At 53.9% G+C, this 19,079-nt stretch overlaps 2 protein-coding genes across 2 annotated transcripts; one reads left to right on the top strand and one right to left on the bottom strand.

Moving 5' to 3' along the window:
* Positions 1-587: 587 nt before the first annotated feature.
* J7T55_008822 (uncharacterized protein) lies at positions 588-6,642 on the bottom strand (the record flags this gene model as incomplete). The annotated part of the gene is made up of 3 exons (XM_053139178.1): positions 588-704; positions 762-1,844; positions 1,897-6,642. 3 exons carry the CDS (start codon positions 6,640-6,642, stop codon positions 588-590), a joined length of 5,946 nt encoding a protein of 1,981 aa, XP_052998094.1.
* Positions 6,643-9,777: 3,135 nt separating this feature from the next.
* On the top strand, positions 9,778-16,515 carry J7T55_008823 (uncharacterized protein; the record flags this gene model as incomplete). Its single annotated transcript, XM_053139179.1, has 10 exons — positions 9,778-10,323; positions 10,418-10,631; positions 11,098-11,321; positions 11,376-11,387; positions 11,448-11,801; positions 11,937-12,326; positions 12,382-13,581; positions 14,104-14,524; positions 14,574-15,475; positions 15,649-16,515. The coding sequence occupies 10 exons, from the start codon at positions 9,778-9,780 to the stop codon at positions 16,513-16,515; spliced, it is 5,130 nt and encodes a 1,709-aa protein (XP_052998095.1).
* Between the last annotated feature and the right edge of the window lie 2,564 nt (positions 16,516-19,079).

Here is a 19,079-nt window from a genome sequence, read left to right on the forward strand (position 1 = left end):
AGGTAGCAAAGCTTTGTATTGCTCTCTCTCTCTCTTGGTCTCTCCCAACCCGTTCTTGCAGTTCCGTCTCTCCTGCCCGTGGTGTGTCCGGCGCCTGCTGGGACACTCAGATCGAGGAACAAATCCGAGACAAAAGACATAGGGGACATGATAGGGATGCGAAGTGTATGTCCGTCCTTCCTGGCTTGGTTCGCAGCAGCAGTTTCCATCAAGGCTCACTGCCCGTTCGGCCAGCCTCATGCAGCCAAAAAAAAAATTGGAAAATAATGAAAACGCCCGTCCTCGCCGCCGTCCCCTTATTTGGTATCTTTTCGCAGGCCGCTTTTCGTAACATTAATCCTTTCGGATCTCGCATGATGCCCGTCTTCTTTCTTTCCGTCCCTTTTGTATCAGTCGTGATGCATATTACACATGAGAACCCCAATGAAAACCAAGCGGAGCCTCTTCTGAAGAAGAGGGTGACAAGTCGCAGAAATGATGATTCCGTCCGTTTAGAACGCCGTGCCGAATGTCGTACCGACCTCCAAGTCCCGTTTCGCCCACCGTTCGCAAAGCGCGATCGCGGCTCAAGGCTAAGTTGTGTTGTTCTAAGAGTCTGCCAATTTCGCAAAGTGCTTGGACCAGATCCAGCCCACAAGGTCATTGGGGTCGTCCTGGTTTTTGGCTAGCCACAGCTCGCCCTTCTCGGCAATGACATCGAAAATCTAAGAGCGTTCGCGGTTAGCATTTGAACTGCAGGTTCAGCTGGGTACAAGACCTACTTCGCCGGCTTGGTATGTCAAGTAAGGATAACCAGCCTCATGTTTCGTTGTCTCGATGTTGAACTCGAAAAGCGATGCGGCGAGCCATAGGACATTGTAGCCTTTCGAAATGTATCGCTCGCGCGAAGATGCTCGGGAGGAGCGCTGCAATTCTTCTGTGCTCTCCGTCAGAGGCATGGCCGAGTGAAACAGCCCCGATCCACGGCGTCCATCAGTGGCAGACGGCGGAGCATTGCTTGTCGAATTCGAGTCGCGGCGCACGTGGACAGGAGCCGCAGAATCAATGCTGGGGCGCGGAACTCCGGCAGAGTCGAAGCTGCGTCCTGTGCCTGGCCGTGGCGTCATGGCGGGAAACGAACGCGGTTGGTTGGAAAAGTCGGATGATGTGGGTGATGCTGGACCGCGCGAGTTCAGGCCATGGTAGTAGTCGCGGTAGAAATAGCTGTTGGAGCTGGGCGCTGCGGCGGAGGGCGACCTTGCCAAATGCCCGTTCCCACTGTGCTGCCTGGCGAAATCTGGTGCCGGCAGAACCGGGGCTTGGTCACTTGTGACAGACATGTTGCGACCGCGAGTCGTGCCAAGATCAGAAGCCTTCGACTTGATCCTGGAGATCGTGTGGTCGTCGGTTGTAGACTGTGAAGTCCGAGTTTTCACAGTTGGGTTGAGAATGCCCAGACCCATGATCTGTTCCTCCATGTCTCTAAAATCGCGGTTGAAAGTGCTCACTATCTCCGTGACCTCCGGCAGGTCAGTAATGGAGGCTACAACGCGGATCTTTTCCTTCCATATGAGCCACCATTTCGCCTGGATGTTGATCATGTTCTCGAGACAGATGTTGCCAACCTTCTCTGTAAGAGCAGAGAGTTGCGGGAGTTCTTTCTTCAAGGTGTCGTTCAAAGCCTCGTAATGCTCCACCAATTCCGCAAGCTGCTTGTCCAGTTTCTTGCCGCCCTTCTTGAGCTGGACAGATTTTTCATAGTCGAGCCGCCTCTTGTTGCGCTTTTTCATCGCCAAGAGGGGGTTTTGGTAACTTCTAATTACAAGCTCGAATGGCTCGATGACATGTTTGCGGATTTGTAACAGCTGCCACAGTATTAGCCATTGGGTGCGTGGATGATAAGACGAGGATTCTTACATGCTGATCCAATGCAACCTTCTTGATGTCTCTCATAGACACATTGAACTGGACCCATTTGCTTTCCAGTTCTGGGTAGGGGCCTGGCTGCAGTCGAGTTACGAGCTCTATAGCCGACAGATAATCCAGGAACGCCTGAACGTAGGTGGAAACTTGTCTCGTGTAGAACTCGACGTCTCGGAGAACGACCTGCAGCCGCAGGTAGTCGTCACTGAACTTTTCATTGAACTTGAGATAGTCAGGGTCCTCGGGCGGCCTGTTGCTTGAAGTCTGCAGCTTGTCAACCCTCTTTCCGAATGCTCTGGCAAAGCCAGCCTTCACATCTGATTCTTTGCGCTTTCGGCCCACGATCTGTCCAACAAGCTCAAAGTTCTTCTTCGTCTTGTTAATCTCTAAGATCGCGTTCTCGACTGTTGACCTCGCAGCCAAGAGCCCCTCTCGGTCGGGGTGGTCCTCGGGAGTATATTGAAGTAGCTGAGAGATCAGATTTGGATATTTGGTGATTCTCTGCATTGGCTTGATCAGGAGAGAATCCAAATTCCAAGCTGCTGTCAAATCCTTGGCTACTTCATTGCACTCATTCAACCAAACCTTGACGGTGGGATCTTGCTGTATGTCGATCAGGCGTTTGTTGGCAACATCGCTCGTCCGGAGAAATCCCTCGTGAGCCGCCTTCATCTGCTCGATGTTCCTGACGAAAGCCGGTCCAATTACGGTCTGTCGGTCCTTGGCATCTTCCGTGTCCCCATTCATCGCCGTGGTGCCAGAAAGTGAGACCGCCGTCGTCGAAGAGGCCGCAGTCGAAGGCACGGCAGACGTGGTCGTCGAAGCGACTGATCGAATTGTGGTGGCATCTGACATTGTTGTCTCTTCCTTCATGACTGGAGACCGCCGGCCTTTCGGCACGTACACACTCGTGACTCCATCTTTCAGCTCGCTTAAGAAAGTTGTATGGAAATTGATGATCTCATCAGTATTACGGAAGATCAATTTGATCGTCTTGTCATCGAGTTGCGGGCACGCCTCTGCCGTGCCTTTGTAGATCTCCTCGATGACGTTCATGTCCCTCACAAACACTGCTTCGGTGTCCACAAGCTCTTTGATGACCATGGATCGCTGATGTAGACGATTCTTCCCCTTGCCCGCGGGTTTGTCATCTGCATTTACCGATGCTTTGCCATCGCCCTCCACTGGAGTTTGGGCGGGAGTCGCGCTGTCGGTGGCCAATGACCGTCCATCGGGTGACTGTGAACTTGACGATTGGTCGTGGTACTCTTCACTGTCCCTTCGAGACATTGGAAAGCTGATGGACGCTTGATCGTCCCTTGTCAAAGCACTTTCAGGCCTGTGAACATCGCTGTGACCGTCATAGTATCCGCTGGTGGGCCGTGACGCATCCTCTGGGGGCGGAGGCGGAGAGTGGTCCGGCAGTCTTGGAATGTACGGTGCATGTTCGTCCTCAGTGCCATAGGCTGCCGAAAATACCGATCCGGTGTCGAGATGTGGCAAGTGTTGATGACGGTTTTGCTCAGAGAGTGTATCGTCATCTCTATCATGACCAAAACGACTTGCAAAATATCGATGCTGATATGTCGATTCATCATCCCTCGCTGACTGAGGCCGTGACTCATCGGCACCACTATGTCGTTGCTCGTCAAGATAGTCAAGTCGCCGGGTCATAGAGTCTCGACTACTGTATGAAATGTCGGTCCATATCGACTGTTGACTGGATCTATTGGCTGGCGTTGTCATTGAAGGGACGTTGAGACTGTTAGAGGTATCGGGAGTATTATGTGCATCAGCGGACCCTGACGGCCCCTCCGAAGTGCCGGCATCAGACGCTGTGAAGGTGGAATCCCTCAGACTGGCTATGTTGTCGTTCAACCGTGGCCCAGTATAAAACTCCTCGAGAGAATCCATTCGTGGCTCCTGTGGTGGCAGCATGTTCCGTGCAGCTTGCTCAGCATACGTCGGAGGCCCAAATCCAGCATCGCGGCTGATGATGGTGACAGTAGTTGTCTGGTATGGTTGTGCCACGTACGGTTGAGGTTCGTACTCATCCTCCTGTCGATCACCCAACCCCCGCGGCTCAAGGTGAGACTCATTCAAGTGCTCGCCTGCAGTCTCAGGTTCGGGCTCCACATCTGCTCCGTGATCAATATGGTGTTGAGAGTCGCACTCTGATTCGGGCTCAAGATCGTCTCCAAATGCACCAGGTATTGCGGGCTCAGCCTCGACCACATCGCCAGGCAGTGCTTCCTGGGTGGAGGGTCGTGGGGATGATGGGTCCAGCGATATTTTGATGGAAACAGTCTCCTGATCCACAATGTCTTCAAACGGGTCACGGTACGTTGCTCTCTGGTAGCCCGGCGTTAGCTGCGGGGGAGGCTGTTCCCCGACCTCAGCGCGTGACCAACGATGCGGGACCACCGCATGCACTGACTGCTCAGGTACCGGCGGCTCTGTCTGTGTTTCATTGTCAAATTCAGTGATTGCACTGGTTTCCGAAATAGCGGATGGAGGCGCCTCGTCGTGGTCTAGCGGCGGTGAACCGAAGCTTGGAAAAGTCCCAGGCAGCCCTAGAGTCGGCGAATCGAGCACTAAAGCGGGTGGGTTCACACGGACAGGACTCGGTGGTGTCTTGATATCGAGCCTTAAAGACTGCTCGCCAGTTGGCACGGCTCCAGGTGCTGCTTGAGACTCTTCTTGCTGTATGGGATTAGAGGACTTCTCTCGCTCTTTTTCTTGTGCAGAGGCGGCTGCAGCCTCGGCGGCTGCAGCTTGCGCCTGAGCCCTGGCTTTTGCACGCGCTTTGGCCTTCGCAGCAGCTTCTAATTCCTTCTTTCTCCTCTCTGCGGCAGCTTCTCTTGCCTGCTTGGCCTCTGTTTCACGGATTGACTTGCTGTACTTGAGCTTGATGGTCTCTCGCCGCTCGGCAAAGTCAACGGGACCGCCCAAGGACAGCTTCCTCCTTCGACTCGATGGCGTTTCTTGCCTCGACTCGGGTCTGGCTGATGGTCTGATTGCGTTCTTGTGTGGAGACTTGGACCGGTCAATGGCTCTCAGCCTAGAGGCTGCTGTAGTCGCTTCAGACACTGGCTGTCGAGGCCTGGAACTTCGAAGTTGGGGAGAATTTTTCGACGCTGGTGATAGATTGGCCGCCAGTCGTGCACTGTTCGAGCCTGGCGTGGGAGTCGCCGTCTTACGGGCAGAAGGCGTGCTAGCGGTCGGCGTCTTTGACCGGGTTACAGGAGTCTTGGCACGCGATGTTGGAGTGCTCTGTTGCCGTGATGTCCTACCACTGGGTGGCACTCGCCTTGATCCGGCCGGCGAGTTGGACCGTGTGGAAGCAGGACTAGCAGGATTGGAGGTCGAGTTAAGCTTTTTGACAGAAATCGGTAGCCGAGAAGAGGAGGATGCGTGAGGCGAAGGCGATTGATCTAGATGTCTTCGGAATTGTGCATTAGTGTTGATTGAGGGAAGTTTAGCACCAGCGAGATCACTCTGTGACCTGCCATGCGACTTTCCAGGGCTTTCCAGGTCAGGTAAACCATTCTTTTGGGGAGAAGCCGCTCCACGGTACCAGTCAGTCGGCGATGCAGGCTCTGCCACGGCATCTGACTGAGTCCGCTGATGTTGCCACATAGGACCATCGGCTGTTGAGTCTGGGAGGATTCCTATCCCGTACCCAGGGGTCTCTGCATCGAGGTCTCCTTGTCGTATCTCTCCGAACAAAAGCGGTCCATCCGAATCAGAAGGCATAGGGTTCGGTTGTTGAATCGGTGACGTGGTGGGTGACAAGTGAGTCATGGGCCTGGATGCATGCGCAGTGGACGCGGCAGCGCCTTTGGGTCTGTTGATCCGGCTCGCAAAGGACTGGGAATTCGTCGAGACCTGGTCCTCGGCGAGGAATTTTGTCCGTTGGGTGCCGCGAGACGAGTTAGATCTGGCTGAACTCGCCCCGGCTGTGCGTAATGATGAATATGACTGTGCACCTCCAACCGCTGCGCGCCCATTTGTTCCGTTTACAGCACCATCCTTGGCGTTGGTGTTAGTCCGCGATGCGATACGCCGTGGCTCGGGCGAGGGCTGTGTCCCCTTCTGTTCGAATTTCTTCTTCATATCCTTTACGCTTGCTCGGGCAGCAGAGGCTGGGAGGGTGTTGCCGGTGCTGGTGGCCGACCGCATCCTGGTCCCATCACTGCCCGCAAATCTGTCGTCAACGGGGTTAGAAGCTGAGCGATACATCGGCCTGGTGCCGACCCGGGTGCCTGGTCCAGCGGCGGGCTTGGACGAGGCAGCATTGCTATTTGACCGTGACGCTGGGGGCTGACGGGTGGTGGGCACGGCCGAGGCCATTGGGTCATGGGCGACGGAGGCCAGCGAGTTGTCGTTGGCGATCTCGACGCCCCGATAGCTGCGATAGAAATCGTCTGGGCTGCCAAACGCTCCTCCCTGGGCGGGAAAAGTAGCATTTGAAGCTACAGCGTGGAAGTTGCGGGCGGCATAAGTTGTGACAGAGATGGAGGTGGGAGACTCGTGCAGGATGTCGTGATGGGAGTCGGCGCGAGGGCTATGGGTGTCGTCGTAGTGGGCGTGCTGCTGCCGGTCGGGGGGGAGGTGGGCGAAGAGGCTGTCGTTGTCGTGGGAATAGGTCGGGTAGGGCGACTGGGAAGAAGAAGCTACCGCCAGGCCAGGGCCTTGCATATGGCGAAGATCCTCCTCTTCTCGATTGCCTCCGTCCATTTTGGCCTGAACATCCCTTCTGGGGCGAATGAGCTCGGGCTCTCCTGGGCGGGTGAAACGGATGGGCGTCGCCTGGCAGTGGCTGTGGGCGGGCGTGTTGACGCAACTTTGGATCGAGTGGAGGCCAGGGAACGTCAGGAAACCATGCAGTCTTCAGCGCAGAAAGGACGGGGCAGATGGGTTGTCAGGGCTCTGGAGCATTGATGGGCTGGCGTGCAACGTGAGTGGGTGATGGTTGTTTGAAGGTTTAGGCTGGCCCAAACGGCGACCAGGCTGCCCCCTGGTACTTGGGTGTGGTGTGTGGTGGTGGGTGGAGGGTGGTGGGTTGGACGGGATATCGCAAGGGAGCCCGTTTAATGTTGACTGGCTCGCCGGGCCAGGATAGAGAGCGTCTGCGAAACGGTGTTTCCCGTCAGCTGTCTGGCAGTGCCTCACCCACTCACTCAATCAATCAGTCACAACCATCCTTGACCACGTCAAAGACTTGCAGTCGGTTCTGTACATACGGTGAAATCAATCCTCCTATCCTGTCCTGTCCCGTGCAGTCCTATCGCAGAATTGTAGCGTATCGTATCGTATCGTGGCCCTCCACCTCGGCTCGCTTATTATTCTGCCTTGCTCCCCGATTACACGCAGACCTGGGCCGTTGGGCGACAATGCAGCGTGGAGACGGAGGAGGGGGGGAGGGGAAGTGCATACATGCACAGCACAATCAGGAATGCAGCACACCTTCATCAGCCGAGAGTTGCTGCTCTGTCAGTCTGGCATTGGCGCAACCCTGATTGATAAGTCACAGCCCCGGCGTCGCAGCTCGCTACTGCACGTCGTTCCTCGGTGTTGTGGCTTCTGTGCCCGCTGTTCGCCCTGCCGCCCCCAGCTCGTCCAATCTAACACCTGCAGCTTACCACTTCACCGTGTCGTCTATGTGGGCTACACTACACTCTCCTCTTACTGCGCCGCGCAGTCCGACAAGGATTGCCCGCCACATCCAGAGGCCAGATCGGATCGGATCAGACGTCGCCAGCCCAGACCAGGAACAGCACAGTCTCCCAAGGGCCCGGGGCCAACAAATGCAGAGGAAATGACCCTGTGGATCTGCAGCGCGACATGGAATGAAGGTGAAATGGCTGACCGGGTGCCGAGGACAATACAGCCTGACAATGATCACACAGGGCTGCGATGGGAGCACAGGTCACACGGTGTGTGTTGGCTCCTCGACTTGTTGCTCGTGGCTCTATCGGTCAAAATAGTGCTTAGGTTGGCAATTGGCGCATCAATTCGCAGTCCGGACTCTGGAAGGAGCCATCACCAGACATACCATTACGGCGTCTCTTGTCCCAGGTCCGCTCAAGTCGCGCCACTTACTTGCATTGCAGATGAGGGTCGCAAGGGACGAGCAGAACACCGAATGCCCCCTCTTGCACCCACTCACTTGTTACAGGCTCAGCACATACCTACTGTGCTTCCGAATTGGGAAACGGGCGAAGCCCACCAGGACGCAAGGGAGGAACCAACATGGACAGCATGCTTTTGTTTTGGTGTCTTCTGCCCAACGTCGACGTTTCGAGGACAAAATAACCTTGCGTTTAGAGTCTGGCTTGGCTGCTATATCCTCCATGCTAATACTGCTAGGAACCTCACTGTAAAGTTCAGCGTTCGGGATTCAAAGTTTGGACTCCAGAGCTCAGAGCTCAGATGCAGCAATTGAATTGGGCGTGTGATTCCGAGCACATCACCCTCCCCTTTCTGTTGCATCACCACATCTTTAACCGTGGGCTCGCCCGCGTCGAGCTCGAATTAGCCTCATCTCCTGCTTGTGACTGAGGAGCTCCCGCCTCCAAACAATACCCAGGCTCCGGTGCGATGATACGGTCGCATGACGGCCGCAATGTCCTTGGTGCGGGCTGAGACGGAGCCGGACATGGGAGGAGCTTGTTGATCCACTACTCTGGGGATTCCACAGCCACATGCTTCCGCGACAGAAGCGATCGGCTGTTCCCTGTGCCACCATCGGTAGCCTGGTCAACCTGGTATCAGACTGCCGTCTTCCATTTTGCTTTTTCATTTTTCCCTCGTCTCGTTTGGCCCTGCTTCCTGGGAAGTGGGAGATGACCATTGTCGCAGTCCAGGATCCCGCCTCCGTGAGCCGATGGGTACATGTGCGGTACTGTGTAGCATCCAGTCTCCCAGTCTAGCTGAAAATCGTCTTGCAGAAAACGTGCCCATCTTACAATTGGGTTGACGCGTGTGCAGGCGCAGGCATACTACGGTAGACAAGAGACAAGAGACATTGGACCACGTCCCAGCCCACAGGGTCCACGGTAGCAGTAGCAGCACCCATCTGATCAGATCAGGTAGGTTTTGGACGATCACTGATAGCATTTACTCTAATTGGCACGGATGAGCACCGCGGGACTCGCGTGAACTACGAGACCGCGCACAAGATTATCATGCATTTCATGATGTAGAACTGTACGTGCAGATGCAGGCATCTTCTTGGTGCCCCGAGAACCAGAGCGGCTACCTACCTAGGTACAGTATCTAGCATGTACGGCACCTCCTTTCAGTGCTTGTTCAGAGAGTGCCCCGAGTCTGCCAGGCACGCCAGGCCCGCACAGGTGGAGACAGCTCCATTATGGCCCAAGCGCCAGGTGCTAGCAGGCGAAATCTCCGACGCCGTCGTCGTATTTGCATGGGCGCCGAGGCGCTTGCACTACGGCGGAGCACCGATACGCGTCCGGCGCGTTACCCACCCATCCATCCACCACCACCCCCAAAACATCACCCGAAAATAAGACCAAATCAAGTCATTCGATGATTCCAATCCAACGTCTTAGATCGAAGCTATCAGCGCGTCCCCATCGTGCGACTATGGTCTTTGGCGGCTTCGGCAGTTGATTGTTCTCTTTCCCAGCAACTCGTCTCCCTCGGCAACGCCGTGCATTTCAGCGCGTGGCTGTGGATCGAAACTCGGCGGCGAGGGTTCGGGCTAGGTGGACAAACAGCCATCTCCAGCACTAATGACATGCAGGGCCCCATTTGTCCTGAGTTGCGCTGTGGCACGGCCAGGAGTCGGACGTTGGGCCCACTCAAGCCTGGTCAACTTCCACATCACGCCCTGGCAAGGTAGACAAGATGCCTTCGCGGACTGACGGGGCGTCTGGAGTAAAGCAAGGTTCCAAGAGGAAGAGAAAGAGGGAGAAGGAGAGGGAGCCAGGACAAGATGCCCCAAGTGGGGTGTCGTCTCACGACCGACGCGTCAAGCAGCTAAGGAAAGGGGTCGACGAAAGTCTGCAACCCTCCGATGCTGTGAAGCATGCGTTGCTGGCTCAGTATTACCCAACTATTCTGACCTTACGGCAGTACGTGCTCTGCAGTCTGCCAGCATCATCGAAAACTCGCCGCAAAAAGATCTCTGCAGTCGGCAAGCCAGACCACTATGTAGCTGAAAATACAGGTGCAGGAGTCCAGGAATCTGAGAAGGATCCTGACGACATCCACGCCTCAGTAGCCCGACTTCTAGACACGACGTTAGTTGGTACTCACGGCAACCCGAGCCCTTTTGGAGGAGAAAAATCGGACAGCCGTCTCCAACGGTGGATTGATTATTCCCAGAAGGGCGACGACTCCCTTGTGACGCTCTCTGATGGTGTTGCTGGTGCAGTACATTGTCAGACAGAGGTTGGTTCGCTCATTTCCTCTCATCAAGGCACGTGGAAGGACATCAGTTCTTATCGCGACACCTTGTGCGCCAGAAGCTGACGGGTACCCGCAGATAGTCGACTTCATTATCTGGCTGCTCTTTTCGAGAGAGACCTTGCCCAGCGCTCGGCCCCGTCACCTTCTCTGCGATGGCTTTCGGAAGCAGATTGGCCCTAGGCAGCAACAATGCTCAGTTCAGGGACTGTACAGCGTCTATTCTAATGAACGAGTTGCGGCCTTGAAAGAGTCACCATGGCCGCAATTGCTCTCGCTGTTGGGAAAGGCTGGTGAGGGCATGATGATCAATATGTTGCTAGACTGTTCGATTTTCCTGCCCATCGAGGCTGGGCAAAGCAATTACTATCAATTAAGTGGTCAGAAACCTTCCGTCAATTTTCTAGGACAGGTATCTGATGAGCCTTGCAGGATCCCCCATCTTCGAATCCGAACCCATTCTGTCGCAGGTCGTGCAGCGTCCGGTAGAAGTGGCTGGTGAAACAACAGCATTCGAACGGAAGCCCACAGAAATCCATTTTGTGAGAAGTCGCATGCTGTATGCCAGAGCTACGCTCAATGCTCGGGGACTGGTTCGCTTTGGGTTGAGGCACATCCGTGAGTGTGGTTCCTGAACAGCCAATGCCAAACCCGTAGACTCACACGTATAAGATGCCCTGAACAGGTTTCCCATCCTTCATTCCAGCGAGGATTCCCCGGCTTTACAGGATGGCAACAGAAACAAATTGAGTTATCCAGGAATCGACAATACGCTCCGAATGATGATGTACATATTCCCACGTCAATTCGGTCTGCATAATGCCTTCACGTCTCATGTCGACTCGACACAGACAGCCCAGAAATTTCAGGACTACACCCTCCGAGAGGAAGAAATACTCAAGAAGTTTCGCAAAAAGGAGGGTTGCATCGATATTCTTGATGTGCGAATTCCCAAACGACTTAGAGGCAGGCTTGAGCACCTGGTGCGGCGTTTGCAAACCTTGCACGCTCGATGTTCTTATGTGGAATTGCTACAGCACCACTGTCCGGTATGCATGTAGCCTCAGCTTGTGGTGAGGCTTTATCACCTGAAAACTTACAATCCTTAGGTTCATCGGAATACATCCGATGCCCATGCGAGCCGTCATCGTGGTGGCGCTAAGACCGCTTCCGCGACAAGCAAGCTTTCGGGGAAGGCTCCGAGGGATCGCAAGAAGTTTCGATCAACACCTTCCTCCACAAATCCCTTGAAAAATTCGTCGGTGACAGAGCTTGCAACCCCGATTTCCAATGTCTCGGCGTTTTGCCAAGCTGTTCTGTCGAAAATCATTCCCCACGAGTTCTGGGGGCACGGTGATGTGCAGGCTCACAACCGAGGCAAGCTACTCAAAACCGTTGACAAGTTCATTAAGCTGAGGCGTTTTGAAACAATGTCACTCCACGAAGTTATGCAAGGCCTGAAGGTAGGTAAATTCAAGGCTTGCAGGTCCTACCTCATTCCAAATCACAAACTAAGTTCTTCCAAGGTCACACAAATTGAGTGGCTAGAGCCTCGCGGACCGAATAATCGCAAATGCAGCCTGACTGATTTTCGCAAGCGAAGCGAAGTTCTGTACGAGTTTCTCTACTACATCTTTGATTCGATATTGATACCTTTGGTCCGGAGCAATTTTTATGTCACCGAGTCCAATATCTATCGAAACCGGGTGTTCTTCTTCCGCCACGATATCTGGAGGTCTGTCGCGGAGCCAGCCATGGCCGAGCTCAAGGTCAATTTGTTTGAGGAAGTCAAACTCGATGAGGCTCTGAAGAAGCTTGATTCTCGCCGACTAGGATACAGCCAAATTAGGTTGCTCCCCAAGCATGCCTCGGTCCGGCCAATCACGAATCTGCGTCGGAGAATGCTAATGACAAAGGACAAAAGGTTACTAGGCCAGAGCATCAATACTGTCCTGGGGCCTGCCTATAGCATGTTGAAGCTAGAGACGGTAAGTCACCATGGCCCTTTTCTCTTCTTGCTTCCAGACTAAGCAAGTCTTACAGGTTCTTCATGGGAGCCGGCTCGGCTCAGCCATGTTCTCTGTGGGAGACATCTACAAGCGCATCGATACTTTCAAGCAGCGTTTGGGCCACAGCAACGTGCCTCTCTACTTCGCCAAACTCGACGTTCGAGCTGCTTTCGATACGATCCCCCAAGCTGCTGTCGTTTCGTTGATGAGATCTATTCCCTCTCAACGCAAATACGACATGGTCAGGCACGTCGAAATGCAGCCCAACGAGAGTGGCATCCTCGCGAAATCCAAGGTTATGAAACGATGGCACACCTCAGCTAGAGCGGGAGCTGACAAGTCGACATTTCTACAAATGATCGCGCGAGGGGCTATCCCCAGCAAGAAGAACGCAGTCTATGTTGATAGTGTCTTCCGAAAGTCGCACAGCACACATGATCTACTTGCGCTGATAGACTCACACATTCAGGAGAATCTCGTCAAGATCGGTAAGAAATTCTACCGTCAGAAGAACGGCATCCCCCAGGGGTCGGTCATCTCTTCCGTTCTCTGCAATTACTTTTATGCGGATCTGGAGAAGAAAGAATTGCAGTTCTTGCAGGTGGAAGACTGCCTCCTTCTCCGGCTCATCGATGACTTTCTTCTGATAACCACGGACAAGAACAAGGCGTCTGGCTTTGTAGGAGTCATGCGGCAAGGCATGCCCGAGTATGGCGTGGAGATCAGCCCTAGCAAGACACTGGTCAACTTTGACATGTCGGTCGACGGCGTTGCAGTGCCCAAGATCCAGAAAGATTGCCGCACATTCCCTTACTGTGGAATACAGATTGATTGTCAAACTCTCGAAATAACCAAAGACAGAGGATTGAACTCCGGGGCCTCGGTCAGAGATCCAACGATCTCAAATTCTCTCACAGTCGAATTCACTCGACACCCAGGCCAGAACTTCGGACGGAAACTCATCAATTCATTCAAAATCCAGTCAAACATAATGTTTTATGACACACGGTACAATACCCTGTCCACCGTCCTACGTAATCTCTACGAAGCATTCACAGAATCAGCTACCAAGGCGTGGGCATACTTGAAATGCCTTCCTGCGGAGAAGCAGCCTGGTCCACAGCTCATCATAGTTTCCATCTCGAAACTTTTCGAGGTGGCACACTTGTTGCTTACTAGCCCATCAAGGAAGCTGAAGTATCCTGAGTATGAATGCAAGGTTTCACAGGTCCAGGTGAGAGCCATAGGTCTGCAGGCCTTTCAGGTAGTGCTAGGCAGGAAGCAGGCTAGGTTTGGAGTTGTGTTGAGGTGGTTGGATGAGCAGGCGGCGAGACTGAGGATGAACGGCAAAGCTCGCAGTAGTCGGGGTCTTGAGTTGCTGCCATGAGCGTCACATTTGTTGTAGAAGACTAGGTCGGTATTTCAGCAGGTAGCAAAACTTTTGCCCATTGTGCTGCTATTCTCAGGAGCAACATGTATTTACGCTCTTCTCGAGCGTGAGCAGCCTCTGAAATGCCATCGAACAAAATATGTGCGTAAGCACGTGTTACGCAGGTGTCCGGAGTGGTGCAAACTGCATGCGGAGCGCATATTAGCCCTCTTAAAATACGTCAATCCGCAGCATCACCAATAATCAGCCCGAGAATGCACACTTCTTTGGCCCTGCACACCTGAAGTCGAAGCTTGATATTCTGTATCAGAAATGAACAGCTGTATCGCCCCCCTCTGCCAATCATGTCTTCACTTACTCCGCCAGGTCAATGACACGATCAGGAACCCCAGCCAAGGCCTTGATCCGAGCCCGCAGCAGAAGGCAGGCCACGTGCAGAGCCTCTGCTTCACCAAAACCATCTTGAAAGAGGTGGCTTCTTCCGCCTCGGAAGGGTGTCGTATCTGCAGTATGGCACTGGCTCAGGCCCGAAATGGGCAGTTCACAGTGCTTCGCTGGGCTAAAGACGATGACGATGATGAAGAAGACGAAGACGACACTCCGTGGCCTGGGGACAACCTGATGGGGCGGATGGACACGGGTTTCCTACTAAGTAGGCCGTTTGAAGACGATGGACTCGTCAGCATTAGGTTCTACCTCGAATTCCGGGACAAGCCCAAGAATGTGTTTGGGACATTGGACGAGGTGCTTTGGCTGTCGCCGCCGGGGCCGGGGCCGGGGTCGACAGGTGCGGAATCGCGGCCTCTTCGTCTTTTCTTGGTCTTACTCGTCCGTAGCAACCAAGCTTGTCGCGGCTCACGATGAGTCGGTGCATTCCACGAAGAATTTTCGTCAGATCAAGCAGTGGCTGGCGCATTGCGACCAGAACCACCCAGACTGTGGCCTTGCCCCGGCTCGAGATGGGCTGGCTTTCACACCAAGCCGGCTCATCGATGTTGGCAGTGCGGACGATTCCTGGGTTCGACTCATATCAAACACGGAGAATATCCGAGGCGAGCGATATACCACCTTGAGCTACTGCTGGGGAGGTGCTCAGAGCCTCAAGCTCATGTCCTCCAACATCCGCCACTTCGAGGAGGGATTCCCTCTAGACGACCTTCCCAAAACGATCCGCGAGGCAGCCCAGGTCACGCAAGATATTGGCGTCCGCTACCTCTGGGTCGACTCGATCTGCATTATGCAGGACTCCGTCGACGACTGGGAGTCAGAGGCTGTCCGGATGTCGGATGTATACGGGTGCAGCTACTGCACCATCATGGCTACAGAGAGTCGCAACTCAGACGAGGGCCTGTTCAGATCGCGGGTCGACAGCGTGGTCCGGCCGACCTGGTACAAGATCTGGTACAAGGATGAGGCAACCCCCACCGTCTTCATGAAGGAGATGTCCATCGAAGCAGAAGGCGAGGTGAGCTTTTATACCAAGCGCCTGGATGACGCACCCGCTGCCAATAGGGCCTGGATCTTCCAGGAGCACGTTCTATCTAGGAGAGTGATACACTTCACATATGATCAGCTGATGTGGGAGTGTCAGTCGACTGTCACCTGCGAGTCATTCCCTGAGGGCTTCAGTGGGAATGGAGTCATCAATGACAGCTATCTTTGGATTCCAAAACTTAAGCCTACGGGTCACATGACGGCAACTCTCAAGGCAATCAGTGCCATGCTGAGATGGGCAAATGTAGGCAAGACTACAAACAATCCTATTCGGTTAGGTTTTTTTCCAAAGAAGATTTCTATTTGTTGAAAGAGCCCAGCTTTACCTGCGCTTGGAAGATCAATGGAGTAGCCACAACACGTTGTCTCATGGCCCTCCCCCGTGAAAATGGAAGAAACTAATTTGAGATTTCCCAGTATGTCGAAGCCTACTCCCACCGCGAAATGTCCGTCCCCGGCGACAAGCTAGTCGCCATAGGCGGCATCGCCAGAAGACTCGCAGAAATTCACGGATTAGACCACTCCGACTACGCTGCTGGACTCTGGAAGCACAATATGCCCAGCTGCCTTCTGTGGACGTCCTTGAGCACCTTTTCCAAAGACACCCCGAAATCCTGGCATAATACGTTCGCCCCGTCGTGGTCCTGGGCAGCGATAGGTGGTAGTGTTCAATATGCCAGGTCGCACGTGCAAGATCCAGCACGCAAATCACTGGTCGAGGTCCTTGACGTACAGATTGAGTACGTAGATCGTCAGATTTTCGGTCAGGCGGTGTCCGGCACGATAAAGCTGTCAGGGCGGCTCATATCCGTCTTCAAGCCGGCGTGGAAGAACAGAGGGGACTCATCTCACCGATCAGAAAAGTACAAGGACCCAAAATACGCCCTACTCTGGACCGGCCAGCTCGCGAGGGATGTGGCTTTCGATGCGAACCAGGGCCCTATCACCATCTCCTGGGACGTGTATGGCGTCGCAGAGGAGGTCTTGTGCATGAGGGACAAACTCAGGGGTACTTATGGCCTACCGATATTCTACAATGCCGGAGCCAGAAGCTTGTGTGGACTTTTGCTCCTCGCCACGGATCGTCGCGGAGAGTATCGGCGCCTGGGTCTGTTTCGCGAGTGGATAGATCCTCCAGATCGTGAGCGATTCTATGGAGAGGAGGGCGAAGGCGAAACTGGAGAATGGCTGGACGATTTCTACGACTCTGGGCGCTTTGGAGGGGAGATTAGGGCGGAAGATCTGCATCTTTATACAGACGACGAGTCAATCATACTTGTCTGAGTAGATACAGCATGTATGCGACGTATATGGTGATGAGCGGACATGATCACGTCCTAGCGAACAGTGACGACTAAGAATCAACCTCATCGTTTATGAGCTACCTCATCTTACTGTGTTTACCTCGGGATTACTGTACTCTTTCTCAAAACCCAGGGCAGTGCCAGCCGTGTGTGCCAGGATTTGGGACATGACATCCTGCGTCTGTCAGCTGACAACCTCTCGTTTAAAATCCAACTCATCAACACCAACTGCCAATCACACCGCAATATTGACAGATCGTAACTGCCGTCGGCAATGGATCCCTCTAAAATGATAAATGTGTGATATAGGCTCGAGGCTCTTATTCATGGTACTGCCCGATTCTGCCCAAATGGCCCCCATGGTCACCTTGAGTAGTTAAGGTATTTGAACAACACGAGATGTCCCTATAATGCCTGTCCTTTAAGACCGGTGAGAGAGTCACTCAACTTGGGACGGCTCTAAAGCAATTCGAAATGCGAGCCTGCCAGATAGAGCCAATGGATCAGAGATGGACTCATAGCTAAGACTGTGGTCAATGATTTACTTGCTCTGATTCGTCGCTACCAAATGTTCATGGCCATAAGCGCTTATTTGAATCTGCCGCGGCAAAGCCTATTCAGTCTTCGCCAATGTGGAAAACCAAGGCATGAGGCAACACTAAGGGCTCTGAAGCGAATACTCTTAGGGCTGGATACCCTCCATCAATGAATTCAGTTTGTCTTGGATGTTCCCTGCCATACGGATACGACTGATGGAGGAGGAATACCTGCGTATCATATGGAATGTGTTATAATGCCGAGCAGGGTAAGGAAGATGACGAAAGCGGGTGCAGCCGTCTGACCGCCGAGCCTATTGGAGTTTCAGTAAGGAACTATACCCCGTGTGAGTAACCTGCCATTGATGATGCAGTGTCGATCCCGGTGTGATGAGCTACCGATATGATGCAAGGCATTATCAGTTGATGCGTGAAAAGAGGGCAAAAAAAAGTGAGGATGGAGGGGATGGTTCGTAGGCAGCTGAAAATCGACCCTTGAACACCTCACGCACAGGTACTACGTAAATACGGTTCTATGCGAAGATCGCCCAAAAGGAGGATTGCAAGTGGTCACATTCGGTTGCGTTCCGGCTTGCACAGTCTCGGAGCCGACTGGGATAGATCGTGGCTCGGCAGGTGGCCCGACGACAAGGCTGCCGCCACAAGGTCTTACATGGATTCTCTCTATCAGACGAAATTTCGATGACAGCCCTCAAGGAGGAAATGATCAAGTGTCAGTCAATTTGCGATTCACTACTTCGGTATCAACTGACACGGCTCTTATTTATGACCGTCCAATATCCGGGCATACAACAAAGCTAGAAGGCATTTACTCCGTAACTGCTGAGTTTCATAACTTGCTGAAACCGTCGAGTAGTTTGTCCTCGAGCTAAGAATGGAGATGTAGATGGTATGATCCCATTTCCGTTCGCTCCGAGGCCGGCAGTAACAGAATGGGCAAATTTGAAGGGGTATTGGCTTGGAGAACAGTTAATGTTCAAAGACGAGAGCTTCGACGCGCTGTCCTACCCAGCCCGTCTTCGTCCCGACGCTGGTCCTTTCCCGGGCCTTCAGATAAGAAAAGCAGAAAAGAGCGGGTTCCACAGCGGCACACAGCTGCTGTAGCCCTGCCTGCTGCGACAAGACAAGCAAGACATTTGAATTGGGCCTGGCCCAGCGGCTGGGAGACGGACGAGTGCTGATTGACTGCAATGTCAAAAAAGTGGCTTGCAGATGGGCATGCGGGACGGGCTGTTTGCGACGAATGGGGAGGTTGCCTTGACGTGTATGCGACGTGATACAACGTCGTCCCCTTTCGCTAGCAGTAACCGGTGGGATGGGCCCGGGCTTTCTCAGACAAGAGGCCACCAAGATGGGTATCGGTGCAAGTGACACGGGAGATCAGTCCCGAGCGCCCCCTTGGTGATGTCTCTGGGTGGCAAGTTCCGCGTTACGCAGAGCACCCACCGTCTGTCTGGCCTTGGGCGCGATGCTCCACAATACCCTCCTCTGGCTGATGAGCTGTGCAGGGCGGGCGTAGGGCGTAGGCCAGCCGTCCCGCTGTGTCAGTTGGTAGTGGTGTGCAGCTGTCTGTCTCTGGTGGTTTCGCCTCCACGTTTACCAGACCAAGTGAGGCATGGGCCCAGGCCTTTAGAGTTAGGGCTTGGGGGTGTCATCCCGCGGAGTTCGGCCCTCACACACAAGACGATCTTTGCCGAAGATTTCTGGAACACATCCGTCGTCTGATTGCCAAACCCCTGGGAAGAAGCTTTCCCGCAACAGCGAGGCCCCTAGCCGGCCGACCGACGACGAACGAAGGATGTCCTGCCGCTCTGCGCTTGGCGAGACGGTTAGACAGTAGTCTAGTGCCGTAAGGCATGGCGCATGTGTGTGTATCCGGTGGCAGAGAGGTCGCGGCTAGGTGTTTTTCCCGAGGCCCGCAGAGAATGCTGGTCCCTGAGAGCAGGATGGCATGTCAATCAATCATGCATTTATTCGATCAGTCATT

The sequence above is a fragment of the Diaporthe amygdali genome (genome assembly GCF_026229845.1).
Source record: "Diaporthe amygdali strain CAA958 chromosome Unknown NODE_4_length_2575358_cov_65_588622, whole genome shotgun sequence".
NCBI classification, from domain to species: Eukaryota; Fungi; Ascomycota; class Sordariomycetes; order Diaporthales; family Diaporthaceae; genus Diaporthe; species Diaporthe amygdali.